Here is a 19,769-nt window from a genome sequence, read left to right on the forward strand (position 1 = left end):
GAGGATAGATGGCAACTAACAGATTGAGGTTGAATCCTGACAAGACAGAAGTACTGTTCTGGGGGGACAGGGGGCAGGCGGGTATGGGGGATTCCCTGGTCCTGAATGGGGTAACTGTGCCCCTGAAGGACCAGGTGCACAGCCTGGGAGTCATTTTGGACTCACAGCTGTCCATGGAGGCGCAGGTTAATTCTGTGTCCAGGGCAGCAGTCTACCAGCTCCACCCTGTACGCAGGCTAAGACCCTACCTGCCCGCGGACTGTCTCGCCAGAGTGGTGCATGCTGTAGTTATCTCCTGCTTGGACTACTGCAACGCGCTCTACGTGGGGCTACCTTTGAAGGTGACCCGGAAACTGCAATTAATCCAGAATGCGGCAGCCAGACTGGTGACTGGGAGTGGCCGCCGGGACCACATAACACCGGTTCTGAGAGATCTGCATTGGCTCCCAGTACGTTTCCGAGCACAATGCAAAGTGTTGGTGCTGACCTATAAAGCCCTAAATGGCCTCGGTCCTGTATACCTGAAGGAGCGTCTCCACCCCCATCGTTCAGCCCGGACACTGAGATCCAGCGCCAAGGGCCTTCTGGCGGTTCCCTAATTGCAAGAAGTGAGGTTACAAGGAACCAAACAGAGGGCCTTCTCGATAGTGGCGCCCACCCTGTGGAACACCCTCCCTTCAGATGTGAAGGAAATAAGCAGCTATCCTATCTTTAAAAGACATCTGAAGGCTTCAGGGAAGTTTTTAATATTTAACGCTGTACTGTTTTTAACACTTGGCTGGGAGCCACCCAGAGTGGCTGGGGAAACTCAGTCAGATGAATTCAGGTATAAATATGTCTACAAACATAACATGAAGGCTGGCAACATTAACCCCACTGTGTGGGAAACCCTTGCAGATGACTGCAGTGCCTGGCGAGAAGGAGACAGCCAAGTCATGTATTCACAGCTGTGACCAGAGGAGAAATTACTACTAAGAGGAACGCAGATAGAAGAAATGCTATGGTGCATCTGTAACAGTGAAGTGAGACACCTTCATCTTCCCCAGCTGCAATAAAACATATCTCTCCTACAGCCACAGCAGGTACTATATCTCTCCAACAGTTTGACTTTACCCCTGAAGACACACTCTTTCACTGTCTCTCGAGACAGATTGGTGCCAACAATAGTCTTAAAAGGTAAAGGTAAAGGACCCATGACAGTTAAGTCCAGTCACAGACGACTCTGGGGTTGTGGCACTCATCTTGCTTTACAAGCAGAGGGAGCCGACATTTGTCTGCAGACAGTTTTTCTGGGTCATGTGGCCAGCATGATTAAGCCACTTCCGGTGCAACGGATCACCAAAACCAGAGCAGTGCATGGAAATGCCGTTTACCTTCCCGCCGGAGCAGTACCCATTTATCTACTTGCACTTTTTGGCATGCTTTCGAACTGCTAGGTTGGCAGGAGCTGGGACCGAGCTACAGGAGCTCACCCCGTCGCGGGGATTCGAACTGCTGACCTTCCGATCAGCAAGCCCAAGAGGCTCAGTGGTTTAGACCACAGCACCATAGTCTTACCTGAATTCAATTTCATTTGGTTTGCTACAATCCACTCTTCAACTTTGTCCAGACACTAAGCAATTTACAATACTGATAAATCAGAAAATAAATATTTGAGAGCGACAAATTAATTCCAAACCCTGCTGAATGCCATCTAAAGGGGGATGGAATGGGTAAAAGTGTCCCTCTGACAGTTGAGAGCAAGGATATTACATCTGCAGGCATTGATCTCTTGGTGGCAGTAGAGGCCAAGACAATGCGTTCCATGGGTGTGCTGCGGTCAGATCCAAAGCCTTCTCAGATGTTCAGGTTCCTTACTTTTAAAGAATTTTAAACAAATATTTTTAGGAACCATCCTTTTTTGGAATTGTGGTTTTAAATTGTTTTCCGTGCTTTGCATTTTTAAAGTGCCCTGGGACTTCAGGGTGAACGGCGAGCAACAAATTACATTGTTAACAATAATGTTAATAATATGCATTTGCCTTGGCAGGGTTGTTTTAGATTTCCCTTTTCCCTTTTTAGATTAGTACTAAATAAGATGTGAGCTACAACAGCCTCTGCAGCTGCCTTTCTTGTTTGGAAGCAGCCATACGACGTCCTCCCTTCCCCCTGGGCGAGACGGGAGATTGGCGTTTGTTTTTTTAAAGGCTTCCGACGCGCAGCCGCAAACCCTCTATCCAGTCGCCGCTACGCGTCCCTCTGTCCTTTCTTTTCTCTATGGCGCATTTCCCGGAAGCCGCCTTTTCTGACTTGTTCAGGCACCTGTCCGCCTACTCAATGGGTCCGGGTGGAGCAGCGGCCCTAAGCTTAACGAAGAGCACGCTGTCCTCTTTTGGTGCGTCCTCGCTCGGGACAATGGGATAGCGGTGAAGTGCTATCTGCCAGGAGTGGCCGCTTGCCATACCGCCCCTTTGGGGGTGGCAGGAGAGGAAGAAAAGGCCGAGCTCTGTCGCCGAGTGAAGCGTCTCTGCAGCTGCCGCCGCCGCCGCCGCCGCCTCATCCTCCCTCTCCGAGACAGGTGAGGCCCGTCTTCCCTTCCTCCTCGTTAGGATGCAACAAGTTGTCTCTTCGGGCGGGGAAGAGAGTTGACAGAGGGAGGGCAGCCATCCTGGCTCCTTTCTCGCCTTGCCCTCCACCCCCTTTACATGGGCAGCCTTTTCTGTTGCTTTTCTCCCCAACTTCTCGCCGGACTTCCCATCTCCGTACCGGTTTTGGCGCTCTCTCACTGATTCTGACTTGAGTCCTTGCGTTGTGGCGCGGGCGCCGCTAATATTTCCTGTGCTTTACGAATGTCGTAGGGGCTGCTTCACGCGGCAATTCTTACAACACCATGTCAGGTAGATATTGCAGGTGTGCAGCTGGGAAAGCGCGGCTCCCATTTCCTGGAAGCCACCCAGAGAATTTATAGGAGAGACAAGATTGGAGCTGGTCTTTCCTGATTTGTAACTGTTTATCAATTCAGCTATCGGTCATCAATTTGCAGAAGTGTCTCCCTGTGCACTGAGTTGCTGTTGTGTGTGCACTTGAGCATTTGTTTTTAAATGTTTTGTGGGAGTGCCTTTTTGTGGGATATTCACTTGTCTGCTTGCTCTTTATTGCTGAAAGAAAGACTTTGAAACATGATAACCCAAAGGACCAATAGCTCTTTTTGAAAAACAGGTGGTTATTTCATCAAAAAGACATTTGTGGCCCCATCTCTGTCAGGTACACAGATCTAGTCAATGTATCCCAGTAAACCCATGTGAATTAAACGAATGAAGATGATCACTGAAGCCTTTTTAAATCGGAGCAGGTTTCCATCATAGAACTCAGTTTGCTGCTCTTGTCTTTGTCACTGCACTACACAAAGAGGATGATGCTGGGACACAGCAAGAGAACCGAAGAAAGCCATACATAAATTGTTGTTGTTGTTTATTAGATATATATACTTCCCTTCATCAAAAGATCTCAGGGAGGTTCACAAGATAAAGTCTGGAACAAAGTCCCTCCTGTACAAAGAAAGCTATCTTAGATGGGCTTTGGATTTTACAACATTGAAAGCCTGTTTTCTACTATTGTAAAAGTGCTACATAGGAGATAAGAATCTGTTGCCATACGTTGCACTTCATAGACTTTAAGAAGCAGAGGGTAGACAAGTATTACAGGTTCCCTAGTTGCTTCACTCCCAAACTTGATTGTTGTGTTTACTTGGCAATGACAGCAGTCTGTATTCAACTTAAGGGTATTCTGGTCTTTAGTGATAATTGTCTGGAAATTCAAACTGACAGTTCCAAACACTTCTTTATAATATACTATGCAGATCTTTATATACTTTAAAAAACTTGTTTTGTTTTCTTTTTAAACAGAATATGATAGGCCGAAATGAATCCTGTGGTGCAGAGCAGATGCCCATGTCTTACTTGACTTGCCTGCTTTACATACTGGAAGGATGGACTGGAGTCGAACACTTGGACGAATATCTGAGTTACCTGGTCTACCTCACATGGCTCTTTGCACCATTGCTTGTAGCATTTTTACTTCCTGCACTCATCCTCATTCTTATATATGTCAGCATTTTTATTCTTCATATTTACAAGTTACGGACACACCTAAAAGAGGTTTATTCAAATGATTTTTGGGATGGTGCAAGACTAGCAGTGTTAACTTTGTGGTATGTTCATGGAAGAATATGGAATGGTAAGTACATTTTTCTTATGTAGATGATATAAGCTAAATAGTCTTCAAGTATAAGGATACAAAATCCTATACTTGTTTTCAGAAGAACTTTCCCAAGCATTTTTTTCCGTAGCACTGCATAAAGTACTTTGTTATTACAGTTTCAGAGGTTCAGTATTTTTTTATTCCACTTCCTAATCAATCACATTCCTATATTCAGAATGTGTATGCGTTGTAAAAAAAATTGTTTGATTAAAGAGGAATTATTCCACTGTAGAAAGTAGCTTTATATTTTACATTCACGTATGTTTGAGGGAGGCAAATGATAATAAGGTTTATGTTAAAGGAGCTCTTTCTGAGTTGTTCGTTGCTAACTAGTTGCACCATATATTTCCCAACCTCACTGGAGTGCAAGGTGGACTTTCTGGAGATCGTAAAAAGAAGCAAAAAACAAAATAATTTTGATTTTGCACCATCTATTACCCAGATGTGTGTTTGTGCACACACCTCTTTGATGAGGAATGCATGGTGTGTGCATAGGAATGCATAGGCCTTTTCCTACAGGAAAGTGGAATTCTGTTGTGATTCATTCCTTTTAAGCAAGAACTGCACCAGTCTAAGAGGGTACATGAGATTCTCAAGACAATATAACAATAAACTCTTTAGCTTGTTCACTATAAATCTTGGACTACAAGGCTTTTTAGACAAGCTTCTTGTTAGGGAGAAGTCTTGTAGAATAGACAATAATGGGGATGCATCAGTGGTTTCCTTCCTTCTTCCCAGCTGCCAGAAATCAAGGTGTTCCTGTGAACTTTCAAAGAAAACAGGAACTTCACATAATGAACTCTGTCTACTTTTCTTCTGCTTCAGACTACCTTAACTATCGTTTCCCAGTCTGGTATGTCATACCTATTGTCTGTTACTTTCCTGTGCTGTACAGGCACTAATATTTAGCAACTGTATTCAGGTGACGTAGTTTGTCCTTGAAAGACAGATTTAGTCTGAGTGAATATTTAAATATATTTTGAATTTATATGCCCAATGATGTATCAGGTTAATTTTTTTTAATAAGTAAATCGGATTTTTTACAAAAGGTTCTAAAAGATACCGTGAAAGTCAATAATGAAACAATTAAAGGCTTTCTAGGCATGGTTGCTAGACTTCTTCCCTTCTTTTTGCTTGAATAATGTATGCTAATTGTAGCAAGTATATTTTAGAAGAAAATGAATAGCATGAGATTGCCTCTGAGTCTGACTAATGGAATTGGTGGCAAAGTATAGGCAGAAGTCTCTTTGCTTGAAAAACTACATGATGACCAGGAAAACCAGTTACATTGTTTCAAGCCTGCAATACTATGTCTACTCATTCCCATTCAAGTCCCATTCAATCCAGTGGGGCTTTACTCCTAGACAAATGGGGTTCCAACCTCAGTCAGTATTTCTGCTCCTTCCCTTGCAAATGATAATGAATAGCTTCACACTTATTTCTGTTCAAAACCTAAGCAGCCTAATTAATCCTTCAAATATCCCATAGCTCAGGGGAGGACAGACTTCAGGCTTGTGGGATTTACATTTTTTTCTATTAAAACTCGAAGATCTATTAACCAGAGCCAGGTGCAAACAGACACAAGTACTTAGAATTAATAAATTCTGAACCCAGTGACTTTGAGCATCAGAACAAAACTGAACTCTTCAGTCCCTCCACACATTGATGCATCACTTTCTGCTTCATTTCAGCACTATACAGTAATGTGGGTGTGGGAGTCATTGCTAAACAATTGGGGATTTGGGAATCCTTGCCAATCTACTTAATTTCCCCAGAAATCTGCTGGTAGATTTTGCTCCACAGTGTCCATCAGTGCCCTAGCCTAGCCTAACCTGTCATATGGAGGGAAATAGTTAAATAAAGGAAAGTATGCAATTAGGGCAGGAAAGAGGAACCTGTGGCCCTCCAGCTGTGGTTGTACTTGCAACTTCTCTAAGCCCCAGCCAGCATGGGCTGTGGGTGTGGATCATGGGGGTTAACATTTGAAGAGCCTGAACTTTTCTGTCCATGACATAGGCCATGATATAGAAATCTTCTGTATTTCTGTTCAAGCCAGCAAAACCTCTTAGCCACAAACGCTGTGACCCAAATTCTAAAAAGTTGGTTATTCAGGATTAGAGTGGCAAACTGCAAGAACCACCCACATGTGTTGCCTCTTGATTCACTGGAATCTTTGATTGTCCTTGAATCTTCCTGCCACAATTGACATCCTCTCCTGCCACACCAGTGTGGCAAGCCACACCGCTTGAGAACCACTGACTTAAACCATCGGTCTAATAAGGCACATATATATGCTTTTGCCAATATATTGGTCTAGCATTTTATGTCATTCTCTTCCCCCATCCCAAGCTTCACAATTATGTGGACCTCCAGAGGAAAGAGTACAGAAAAACTAGTGGGGAAGATGGAAGAATGACTGTGGAAAGTCCAACAAGTTCAGCAAGTGTGTAATTATAGCAATTATCCACATTCATTTAGGGAAGTGGGGAGAAGCCCTCTTTATGGAAAAAGGCATTTTACAACTTTTAAGAATTAGAATAAAAATAATTAATGGACTGAGTAAAGGTAAAGGGACCCCTGACCATTAGGTCCAGTTGTGACTGACTCTGGGGTTGCGGCGCTCATCTCGCTTTATTGGCTGAGGGAGCCAGCGTACAGCTTCCGGATCATGTGGCCAGCATGTCTAAGCCGCTTCTGGCGAACCAGAGCAGCGCACGGAAACACCGTTTACCTTCCCACTGGAGCGGTACCTATTTATCTACTTGCACTTTGATGTGCTTTCGAACTGCTAGGTGGGCAGGAGCAGGGACTGAGCAACAGGAGCTCATCCTGTCACGGGGATTTGAACCACCGACCTGATCGGCAAGTCCTAGGCTCTGTGGTTTAACCCACAGTGCCACCCGCGTCACTGTAATGGACTGATATATACAAATATTAAGTTGTGTATTATCAGGCAAATGCTGTAACAAATTCAGTCTGCTTCTGTTCTTAACCTGATAGTCCCCAGTAAATGGCTGGCATAGGACATTTACCCAAGGACTGCATTCAGTTTTGACCAACCTGCTTGAGGGTTTGATGCCAGAGGAGAGAAAAAGAAATTCATATTCACCTGCATGCACTGTACTGCACTGCACTTGTTCACCAATGAATCTCTGTCTCTGGCACACACCACAATCATGCACATACAGGGATCCTTTCTTTTTCTTCCCCTTCATTAATTCTACAGGTGACAGCACCCTTTGTCTTTGTCCTCAGTGCAACTTAATGGCAACAGCAATCTCTCCATTAACTTGACTGGAGAAGGGAAAAGGCCCTTGGTGGGCCATGTGAGGCTGTCTTGTGGGTCTGATCTGGTCCATAGTTCATAGATTCATCACCACTGCCACAGGATACAATAGTATACCTTAAGGCAGCTTACTGTCAGTGTACCATAAGAGCAGTGCTAGGAAATATTTGTTGTGCCAGATGCTTACATGTTTTATGCTGGTGCTTAGCAATGTGAAATATTATTTTGCCGAATATGACCACCTCTTTTATTTATGTATCTCTATGGTCTCCCTTATTCCTGAGTTCAGATCTTTGTAGTTGTATACAACCTAGATAGCATCAGTTTTATAGACCGTTATTCATCTCCCTTTTCACCTGACCACTGATACTGTGTTAGTGGCACAGGTTGATGAACCTGAAAGTCAATAGGAACAACAATTAGGACATGCAACAAAAAGTTGCAGTGTATCCTTGCCCCCCCCCCCCAATAACAGGGTTGTTCTGTACTCTCTGGGCGCTATAAGCTGTAAGGGCTTAAGCAAGCCAGTTCAAGTGCTTAAGCAAGCCTGTCATTTCATATGAAGCTAACTTTGGTAACAGGTTGTGCTTCTCTGGTAATTCATTATCCAAAGTTAAAAAGCATACTTAGTTTTTAATACAGCACAGGACCAACTGTTGTAAAGTAGTTGTACAATACCCACAGTGGATGAAGCAGAGCCTTTAGCAAAGTGTAATGGAAGAGTGGTTTGGCCAGGATTCTTCAGGAAAACTTGGAAAGGAATGGGGTTGAGACAGCTACCCAAGGCAGATCCCAGAATCAAATGACATTGCCAACCCAAAAGTGAAAAACTAGGTTTAGAAAACCCGAATTTACAGTGGGTGGGCATGATGTAACCACAAGTTTTTGATGTTGAAAATTATTGCAAAGACATGTTCTTTCTTGACAAAGAATGAAATTTATGATATTTTATTGCTTGTAATGAAAATTTTATGTATTTTGGACATCATGGGGGAAAATGGCTACTGGGTAGCCATTTCGTACAACTTTCCTACAATCCATAGCTGTAATAGAAAAAAAATAATGAAACAAAGTTGTATATCTTAAAAATTAAAATAATATTTGTTATTATAGGTTCTTTTTGAAAGTGCAGACTTGTTTTAATTTTGGGAAATTTTGGGAAATTTTAAGTTATTACAGCTATGGATTTTCTAAACCTAGTTTTTCCACCCAAAAAACTAGGCTACAAGTGCATTTATTTTAAAAAAATAGGCATTTATAAAATCTTTTGAGTGCTGGTGTATTTTTTTCTTAAATCGTCATCATTTTATTGAGCTCTGTGTAAAATTTCAATCTGATACTTGTTTATGGAGAAGAAGAAGAAATGTACACAAGGGTATCTTATGCCGAGGGTCTCAATAGGGACAGATAATGCAGATTTAACAAAACTTCAAAGTACTATAAAATTAAAACTGTTTGAGATGGAGGGAAAAATTTAAGTGGGTTTCAAATTTCATCAACATCCGAGACGGAGGGTGATATGACCTCATTGAAATGACATGGAATGACCCTTGCCTTAAACTCAGGTTGATGACGGTTCTTGGATATTCTTAAGCATTTCTATTTGGCTAAATAGTCAGGTGTTCACATGAATTTATCTTTACCTGTCTTGCAGCCCAGGGCTGGTCCAGCCATTAAGCAGAGTGAGACTGCTGCCTCAGGCAGCAGAAGCCCTCAAGGCTGTGTCCTTATGGGCACCCCTTCTGCCCCACTGCCTCCACCGCTGCCATTTACACTGATTTCCAGCGAGATTTTTCTTCAAATTGGCACCATTGCTGGAGGCACCAGGATGGCACTTCCTGTTTCTCCTTAAGCGAGTAAAATGGGACACTCCATCCCTGTTGCAACCTACCTATTTGATGAAACATAATTATAATTAGATTATGAAACAATGAACTGAAGGTTGGGAAGTTCCCCTTTTCAGATCTTGCCTCAGGTGACTTGGTAAACAATTTTGAGTATAGCACAATAAACATAGAAAATTTTCTAAATATTTTACCCTACCTTGCCTTAACCTGAAATGATTTTATTCCATTCTTTCTAAAAAAAGCCCAGACCAGTACACTACATTTAAAAACTTATAAATGATCAACATGGAAAGGCAGTGAAATAGCAGAACTACTAAATTCCATAGCCCGTTTATGGCCCAAATCCCCAGGTGAACATTTTTAAAATTGGTATCTGAATAGTGACAGTGTGGGGGACAACCACATTTCCTTTGGGAGGGAGTTCCATGTTCAGGGTGCTGCCACTGAGAAGGCCACTGCCTTAGACCACCACCAATAAGCCAGGCCACTGGTTGGATCTTGGAACACAGGCCTGTAGGTATTGGGAGGAGTACCAGTACCAACACATTAAAATAGGCCCAGTAGCATGCAGTCAGCCAGTGCAGAGTTCTGAGGATTGGAATCACTTGAATCCCATCTGACTGCCCCTTTTAGGAGCCTGGCAACCACATTTTGCACTAACTGCATCTTCCAGACTATAGTTAAGGGTAGCCCCACGTAGAGTGCATTGCAGTAACAAGTCATGAGGTTATCAGAGCGTGGATTACTGATACCTGCTGTCCAAGTCCATGAATTGCTATAGCTGGTGAGGAGTAACTATTCCCACTGAGGCTACTTGTACTTCCAGTGACAGCTTTGAAATCTTGGAGAGCTCCCAAACCATGTACCTTTTTTCAGGTACAGTGCAACCCCATTCAGAACAGTCTCTCCAATTCCTGGACTTGGAAACTCTAAATGTGAGCAGGTGGTTCTTAAAGATTAGCGTCTACAGCTCCAGGTCCTCTGTGCAACAGCAACAACAAAGGTGGTTATTCCCCCACTTTGCAGGTGTTTTCAAGAAGAGGGTGTGCCCATGAAGTAGTCAGTGAAATCTTTTGAGTCAGATGGGACAGATTCCTTATCAACAGAAGAATTCCTTTTGAAGGTAGTGTAATGTTGTAAGCGCATTTTCTCTACAGATTTTCATATATGTGCTTTCATGGGGTGGAGCCAATTGTATTGGAATGATCAGATATGTTTTCAATTGCCCACTCTACTTGCAGAAAATGTTTCTCAGGAGCAAGGCGGAGATGGAATGAGATTCTTAATATTTGATAATGGAACAGCAGCAATGATCTGAAAAGGACAAAAGCCATTTCAATTTTGGCAGGACACTATAATTCCTCTACAGAACAGGAATGTTTTCTTTGGAGATGGACTTTATTGATACTGACTGCATTTATCAAAGAGTGCACAAGTATGTTGAAGAGTAACTAAACAAGATTATGAGATTTAGCATATGCTGGTGGAGAAACTGAGATGAACCCCCGATGGTTACCTTTGTGTCCCAAGATAACCATATAACCCAGATTAGAAGCTCTTACTATTTTTCATTGACAGAAGCTAGTCCAATACAAGATAACATTTTTAAGAGCAATGCAACTTCTGTCTAAAGTAACAGAAGTCCGCAGTTACCTAACTGGCAGACAAGTCAGTCATTTATGAGGGCATTAAAAAGTAGTTCAAAAGAGGCTTTCTTTCCAGGAAAGTACTCAATCCTTCATATTGAATGTCCAGTTGTGATGTGGCCTTTGCTTGCCTGTCATTTGCAACTGTAGTTCTGGTGCTTCTTTGAGTAAGCTTTTGCAATTCAAAGTTGATATCAAATGTTAACCTTCCCTTCTCTTCTTAACAGGTTATGAGGTGCACGGCCTAGAAAAAATACCTGATGGACCAGCCCTATTTATTTTTTATCACGGAGCAACACCTATAGACTTTTTCTACTTTGTGTCTGTTCTTCTTGCTAAGAAGAAAAAATTCATCCATGTAGTTGCTGATCACTTCGTCTTTTCATTACCAGGTAAAAACTGTGAAATGTGATTATGATGCTTGTAGATCAGTTAAGAGTACTAACTGGACATCTGAAGACACGTGTTATGGACAGGGTTTATTTGTTTGTGTGCACAGGTGCATTCATACATAAATTCAGTGAGCAAATATGCAGTTTGTAGAGTTTTAGAACAACTCAAAATGCAGAAATGAACACTGGCTGTGTTTGTATGTCGTTTTGTTCCCCCCCCCCCTTACATTTATATCCTACCTTTCTTCCACCATGGAGCCCAAGATGGTATACATATGATTCCCAGGCAGTTCTGCATTGAGATTCTGACCAGGCCTTGGCCCTGCTTACCTGTAGCAATGTGGTAGCTCCATGTGACTTCAGATCGCAGACCTGGGATCCATAGCTTACCATGACACATGAACACACTCACTGAGAATGTTCTTAAATTGTGGCTTCTGCATTGCAGATTTGAAATTTAACTTACTTTATTATGATTTGCTTACTGGACTGAGTTCTGTCTTCAGTGGTGAAAATCGGTAACAATGATCTGAAAAGGGATTGACTGTACCTTTTCTAGTTGTAGCCCTTTGAAGATGGAAACAGTATCTTTCATGACTTTTAAAAATATATCCTATATTAAAAACTAAATAACCATTCCTGAGGAATGGTTAGAAAATAAGGTGTTTCTTATTCACAGTTGCAGCCCCATACAGATGTAATACTTAACAGTGGTTAGCATTTGCCATAGTTGTTTCCTTTACCCTTTGCTAAAATTCCCAAATGTGCCATGAAATATATCTTGCTGTGCTAAGCCATTACCCTTCGGTGAGAGTGGTGTAGAAAGACACTGTTAAACTAAATAAAATTTAATGTGACCAAATGGAACGGTCACTTGCCAAATTATTAATTGTACCGAGAATTCTGTCTGATTACACCAAACTCTATGAAGCTTTTAAATTTATAGTCTATAAAACAATTCACAAATTTTATGAAATATAATGTGTCTTCAAAACACTAACTTTTCTAGAGTGATAATAGTAATGGTTTGTTGTTTCTGTATTAGTACCATGTAAGCCCTGCAGCACTAAGCTTGAATTGGCCCAAATGCACCTGATATGTGGAAATTAGGTAACAAACTTTGTCCTAGAGAAAAATGATGAGTCAATAGTTGCTTAAAATTATCACTATTTTGTTTTGAAAGTACCGTATTTTTTGCTCTATAAGACTCATTTTTTCCCTCCTAAAAAGTAAGGGGAAATGTGTGTGCGTCTTATGGAGCGAATGCAGGCTGCGCAGCTATCCCAGAAGCCAGAACAGCAAGAGGGATTGCTGCTTTCACTGCGCAGCGATCCCTCTTGCTGTTCTGGCTTCTGAGATTCAGAATCTTTTTTTCTTGTTTTCCTCCTCCAAAAACTAGGTGCGTCTTGTTGTCTGGTGCGTCTTATAGAGCGAAAAATACGGTAAATGTTTTGATTAAGCCCAATATTGATGCAGGAGGATGTGAACAAGAGGTGGGTGCTGGACTGCATCTAGGTGTATAAAATCCAATTATTTCATGGTTTTGTTCAATATTTCTATTTTTCTTTTTTGCCTACTGTTTATTCCAGATTTCTCTCATGAGCTATTTGTTTCTTAACTCTTTGCAGGTTTCAAAATTGTAGTTGATGTGTTTCGTACTTTGCCTGGATCACAGGAGGAATGTATAAAAGCATTAAAGAGCGGACGCTCATTGGCCATTTCACCAGGAGGAGTTCGGGAAGCCCTGTTTGCTAATGAATACTACCCCATACTATGGGGAAATCGTAAAGGATTTGCTCAAGTGGCTATTGATGCAAAAGTGGTGAGTGTTTTCTGAGCATAAATGGAATATAACTTCAGGCATCTTAACCAAACCAGCACCATCAGTGTTGGAATCTTTCTATATGTAAAATCAACAAAGTAAAGACAGATGATTTGCTTGCTCATGTTCTTCATCCAGAGAGAACTACAAGAAGCAGAGACAAGCAAGCAGAAATTGAAACAAAATGGATGCACTTAATGGCTCTTCAAAAAATGTTTGTATAGAAGCCCACCACATACACCACATACACTGAGAATCTATATAAATAATGTTTCCATTTATCCAAGTTGATCAGATCTTACATATTCCAAAGTAGTTGTATAAATGGTAAAGTATTGTGTTAGTGCTCTGGTTCTTCTGTGTAACACCGTAGTGTATGCCAACAAAACCATCAATTTCCTGGAAATTACAGAACATCAAATAAAATCCTGAATTGTTCCTCCTGTCTTATCTTTTGAATGGCCATCTAGACTAATGTGAATAAATGAATGCGTTATATGCAAGGCTATTACTGAAGATTCCTTAATAGGTTATGTTGCTTTCAGATGTTTCGTCTGATTGACTATCATACAGTCTGATGGCTTGATCCATCTTTTTTTTGGAGGGGGGCTGTCCTGGTACAAAAAAAGGCTTTAATTGTATCAGTCTTTTCATTCTGAGAATTAATTTCATTTGCCCTTAATTGTTTTAAATAAATAGAAGGCAAAGTCTGCTTTTTCAAATTGCATTGAGGATGAAATTAATGATCTTATGGACAAAATAATGTTTTTTAACAGGAACAGCTCACATAGAATGCCGAGAAGTACCGTATTTTTCGCTCTATAAGACACACTTTTCTCCCTCCAAAAATTAAGGGGAAATGCAGGCTCCATGGCTTCAGCGAAAGCAACGCAAAGCCAGGAGAGCAAGAGGGATCGGTGCGCACCGATCCCTCTTGCTCTCCTGGCTTTGCTTTGCTGGAGAGGCGCTGCGCAGCTTTCCCACTCTGCGCAGCACTCCTTCAGCAAAGTGGGAGGAGAAATGGAAGGGGCTCCGTTTCTCATGCCGCTTCGCTGGAGGGGCGCTGCACAGAGAGGGAGATTTTTTTTTTTCTTGTTCTCCCCCTCTAAAACTAGGTGCGTCTTATGGTCTGGTGCGTCCCATAGAGCGAAAAATACGGTATCAGAAGTGATAAGATATTGATTGTGATCCTGTATACCTTAATTTTTAGCATTCCAATTGTTTCTGTTAGAATATGCGGCTATGAAACACAAGCATTTGGGTGAAATAGATTCTTGTTCTAGTTGTGAGTAGAGTAATTTGGTTTTCCTTTGAAAATACAGATTTACCTTGAGGGTTTTTCTTACTCCAAAACAAATTCTTTCTTTCTCTACAGAATCACATTCTAAGTTTATAGGTGTAATAATAGGGGATTCATATTATGCTGTGGCTAAAAACTCAATTTTGTGATAGAGACCCAGGTTCAAATGCCCATTCCCATATGAATCTCATTGGGTAATCTGTTTCACTGGACAGCTGTGAAAAGAGTAAGTGGGAAAATTGCACTAAGCTCTTTGGAGCAAGCATAAGATACAAATGTAATTAATGAATGGTTTAGCATGGTTCTCTCGGCTTTCTACTCATTTAATTAATCCTATAATGATACAAAGTAATCGTTAGTGAGTAATCACTGAGGAATTCACTCTGTTATTTAGGATGCAACGCCTTGAGTGTGAGACAGAAACTGCTAATGCATGTCCTTCATCTTTACAGCCCATCATTCCCCTTTTCACACAAAATGTTCGGGAAAGCGTTAGAACATTTGGTGGAATAAGTAAGCAACTTCAGTTTTTTGGGTTTTTATATTATGCTTTCAGTTGTTACATTTATTGCTTTCCTGGTTGAACCTTTGGCTTGCTATCTTTGGTGCATATAGGGGTAAGATTTTATTTCTTGAACGATGTGGTTGACATTTTAATCATTAAGTGCTGTGAAGTGAATATGTATTTGTAATCCAAAACATCTGGAGGGATGAGGTTGCTTTATGCTAACTCAAGCTCTACAAATCCACAAGTGTCAGTTGTCCTTTTGGAATTATTAGCAAAGCCTTAATACCTAGATATGTACTGTTCTGTGTAGCAAGGTGTTCCAGACTGGTTCCATTTTTTCTTAAATCTCCTATTACATTCCCCCCACCCATGCCTTTGACATTCAATTTTGTAAAAAAGAGAGACAGAGAAAAAGTGTAAGTCACAACCATTACAAAATATAACAGAAGGCTTTGTTGCCTTTCTATCCCCTGATCCTTTTTGTTGCTTTCCTTTCTATTGTTCTCTGCCTCCCCCTATTCATGCTCAGTCCTCTCATATGTCTGCTTCTCAGCCTAGCCTTCAACCATCCTTTAGGCAGCCACCCTGCATCTGTTTATCCCATACTTTAGTTTCCATACTTCATAAGTCATCTTTCTGCTCTGCTTTCCCTGTGCCTGCTTCCTGCCTTCTCTTTTTCCTAGGCACTATACAAGAGGTTTTCCCCACCCCACCCCCCCAAACCAGGCTCTTTAAAAAAATAAATGGAGGGTCACTATTGTAGTTGTTAAGTAAATCTTAAAATATTAGCTAATTGCATGTATAATCAAAGATAAAGAAGGCAGACTAAATTTCATTTAAGGGTCTTCCTAAAAGGGGTGGGGAATTTGCTGCAGTTCTCACACTTGTTTAGATATAAGTTCTGTCCCTCTTATGACAATAGCACATTGATTGACTATGGTCCTATGAAGACCTAAAGAAAGGCTAAGCAGAGAATCTACTGGTATTTATCACAGGACATGCTCCCTGTCTTATAACACAGGTATTTAAGAAAGCAGCAATATGTTTCTAGAACAATGACTCTTTCCTCCAAAGCAACTTTTGGAATCTCTTTCTTTTACTATTCTACACTAGGGAAGAGAGGTTATGTAGGACCTAAGGCTTCATTCATACTTTATACTAAGCTATAGTCTTGGATTCCTGCACTTCTCTTTTTCTTCTCACAGTCATGCAGAAGAGGAGATCATAAGTTTTTGGTTCTGTTTTCAAGTAACTGTAGTTATTCAGTATGTTGAACCAAGAACTGTGGTTAGTGTTAACTATAGTTAAGGAAATGTTGCTGAAAAAGTTGAAATAGGGATACAGGAAAGGGAGGCATGGGGAAGTCATTGAAATTTGGCTTAAGAAAAAGAGGTTATGAAGTTATACGTGTTTATATGTTTGTTTGTTTGTTTATGTATTGTGTGTTGTGATGTGTCTTATTTTATGTTGGAAAACTAATAAAAATTTATTAAAAAACAACAACTATAGTTAAGGAAATGCAGTAGGATTCCCTAAACCAGAATTAATATCAACACTTTGTCCAGATTCAGATATTACTGGTTGGTGGGAAATGGAAGCAAAAGCTTGTGATTGGTGGTGGGGGTAACATTACATGCAAACACAACCTACATCTTGGAGATATTTCAGCAATTACTTCTTCTCTCTCATGACTTCTGGCTTAGAATGCATAATCTGTGCAACTAGCTCAGGATTGGATATACCTGTACATATTCCAGAACTGTGTAGCTTTTAGCTTGCATCAGTAATTTATGAGGCATTACTGTATAAACATGACTTGAAAGCCATTGCCTCCAAGATACCTTTAAAGAGTTGCATGATTTGGGCAACAGAACTTTATTTTACCTTCTATTCTCTTAAATATGTCTCCCCCCGCCTTCTTTTTAATGAACCAGAATTTCTTAGATGGGTGTATGAGAAGACTCGTTGGCCACTAGTCCCATTGTATGGAAACTTCCCTGTCAAACTACGCACATATATTGGAGATCCTATTCCATATGACCCAAATGTCACTGCTGCAGAACTGGCAGAAAAGGTAAGTTTTTGTTTTCATAATGCTGAAGTAGCAAAGTTACTATCCTAATCCTAAATAATTGTAGTGTAATATTCCTTTGTTCTGAATACAGTTATGGAAACATCCCAAAGAGCCATGGGATGAAGCTGATTAATTTCATTGATTTTGGGGTGAACTGCCAAGATTGCCCAGCGGTATGCTAAATCAGTGGAGAACATTTTGGGAGGTTGTGATTTGAGAATGGGAATGGGAAAAGGTGAATTTGACCTGGCTGAGATAAAGATGCAAAGAACTAAAGAAACAAGAGAGTGCAAGGACAGTAGAATAAGGAATAATGAGAGATGGGAGAAGAGTGGCACATATCTCCTTTTGAAGATAGACCTTACAAGCTTTAAAATACATTTGTTGAAACATATCCAACTTGAATCTTGCTATTCTGGACTCACAGCCAGAAATTTCTCTTATTCCATTCTTGGTCATGATGCTAGAGTGTATTGTGACTTCTCAGCTTCAGGTTTTTCCTGGATGATTCAGCCTGTCATTAGGCTGGGTTAAGGAAGAGGACCAAGTTTACCTTGCTACACATATGGGATATTATTAGAGAACAAACATTAGACTTCTTGTGGGTTTCGTTGCATATTTTGGGTCTGGACCCCATGTTAACTATTTAGCTTTGCTAACTATATGCTATAAATCATTGGATAGAAAGCATCAGAATTCTAACTTCAACCCACCTGACAGTTGCTAATACTTCGTACTCCATTTTGTGCATTTGCATCTCACAGTTGTTTTGTAATTTTGAAATTAAACTGCTGGTATCTTGGGTTTTTATTGCTACTAAAAGGGCTAAATGCTGGTTTTAATTTTAATCTGTGACTGACTGAAAGCTGTTACAATAATGAGCTATTTTCTTTTTGACCTTATAGGCAAAAAATGCAATACAATGTTTAATAGACAAACATCAGAAAATACCAGGAAATGTATTTAGAGCATTGATGGAACGATTTGAAACACAGAAAAAAGAAGACTAGTGTCTTTTTGGGTTCACAAATAGTTGTAAAATATTTTTAAATTATGTTTATGATGTGATGTAATATTTGAGAAAAATGCTATTGTATTTTACTTTCTTTACAATTGTACAGTTTTACAGAAAAACAAGTTATTTCCCCAAAAGATCCTTCTTAAATCTGGAACTTGGGAATCTTACTCTTTAGGTACCAACACAAAAATCTGATATATTTTTAAAAGCACAGTTGTACCTTGGAATAAGCTATAAAATGCCTTTTTTGGTTTGTTGAAAATATATGAAATTTCCATACAAATTTTATTTAAATTGAAGATAACATTAGGATGTATTTGAACATTATAGCTGTGTCCATTTCATGTCTCGTGTGGTGTAACAGAGCTTCTCCAATCATGATAAAGTCCTTAATTATATTTATTAACATTTGTGAAATGAAGATGATGTTATTGCTGTCAAACTAAAACTGCAATAATACGCATGAGTACCTGGGAGTAAATCTTACTGAACTCAATGGAGGCTGGCTTCTGAGTATACTCGCATAGGATTGCACTGTAAGGGTGCTTAGAAAAGGCCCTGTGGATGCCATAATTTTACCATGTGTAAGGAACATTTAACTTGCATTACCTTCATTTGAAATCCCTAGAAATGCAAATTCCATCGCAATTTGCTGTGCTGCAAAAGTATTTATTTGGAATTCCATGAACTTGCATTGCTGAGTTTTGCCTCTTTGTAGAGGGAGAGTATTCCCTCTAATACGTCCCTTCAAAGGTTCTCTTTTTTTTCCATCTTTGGTGGTGGCTGAAGGTTTAGAATTTCCGTAGACACTCTATAATAAGGAAAGCAAGCAGGATTAATACTATACAATTGCACAGTTCTTTAGCCCAAAAGAGCAGTAGTTGGATAGCCATATGCATCAGAAAAATTCCAAAACATGGCGAGTTTTAGCACTTTAGAAGGATATGAATGCACTGAAAATTGTGTGGACCAGTGCTGTGCCAGATGGAAACTTAGCTAATTCACATAGCAGCGGCAGTTATCTCTCCCCATATATTATGAAAGCTAAGTGGTGGGTGTATAGATACTGCTCCATTTGTGATGGCAGCGTTGAAGCCACTGAGAGTTGTTGGGAGACTGGCTCCACATAAGGGCCTTAACATTTATTTCAAAAAAAATTATGCACTGCTTCCGGGTTAAAAACACGCAGCTGGAAGTTGTTTACAAAAAAATTAAAACAAGCAAACAAAAAAATTAACAGCAATAATGTAAAAGTTCCAAAAAGGTAAAATAACAATAGACCAGAAACATATTTGAAAAACCACCTGGCGCTCTTATGTAGAGAGTCTGCATTTTGGCACCAACTGCTGGCAGAAATATATGACAATACTGTGAAAGCCTGATAAATATCTTGCATGAAACCACGACCACACAAGCATTTTCCTGCCAAAATGGATAAAGAGGCCCTGGATGCAAAATGATAGGTCAGCATGTTTATCCTTGGAATTGTATTCCAAGTTGGTCTGTAGTAAAACTAGTAATATTTAATGCTTTAATTAGGTTTTTTTTTTTTTAAGTACTTTTAAAATTTGGTGGCTTATTTAACCTGAAGAGAGCTGGTTTGTGCTCCATAAATTGATGAGTTATACTGAACTTTC

General features: G+C 40.3%; 1 protein-coding gene across 1 annotated transcript; it reads left to right on the forward strand.

Moving 5' to 3' along the window:
• Positions 1–2,272: 2,272 nt before the first annotated feature.
• On the forward strand, positions 2,273–19,293 carry LOC128417454 (transmembrane protein 68-like). The gene is made up of 7 exons (XM_053396135.1): positions 2,273–2,557; positions 3,885–4,215; positions 11,246–11,410; positions 13,039–13,232; positions 14,985–15,045; positions 16,975–17,114; positions 18,020–19,293. Exons 2-7 carry the CDS (start codon positions 3,888–3,890, stop codon positions 18,122–18,124), a joined length of 993 nt encoding a protein of 330 aa, XP_053252110.1. The 5' UTR covers positions 2,273–2,557; positions 3,885–3,887; the 3' UTR covers positions 18,125–19,293.
• Positions 19,294–19,769: the final 476 nt, after the last annotated feature.

The sequence above is a fragment of the Podarcis raffonei genome, chromosome 7 (genome assembly GCF_027172205.1).
Source record: "Podarcis raffonei isolate rPodRaf1 chromosome 7, rPodRaf1.pri, whole genome shotgun sequence".
NCBI classification, from domain to species: Eukaryota; Metazoa; Chordata; class Lepidosauria; order Squamata; family Lacertidae; genus Podarcis; species Podarcis raffonei.

Coding starts and splice junctions, on each gene's coding strand:
- LOC128417454 (XM_053396135.1), top strand. CDS start 3,888: ATGATAGGCCGAAATGAATCCTGTGGTGCAGAGCAGATGCCCATGTCT. Junction 15,046..16,974: donor TAGAACATTTGGTGGAATAA/GTAAGCAACTTC, acceptor TTAATGAACCAG/AATTTCTTAGATGGGTGTAT. Junction 17,115..18,019: donor CTGCAGAACTGGCAGAAAAG/GTAAGTTTTTGT, acceptor TTGACCTTATAG/GCAAAAAATGCAATACAATG.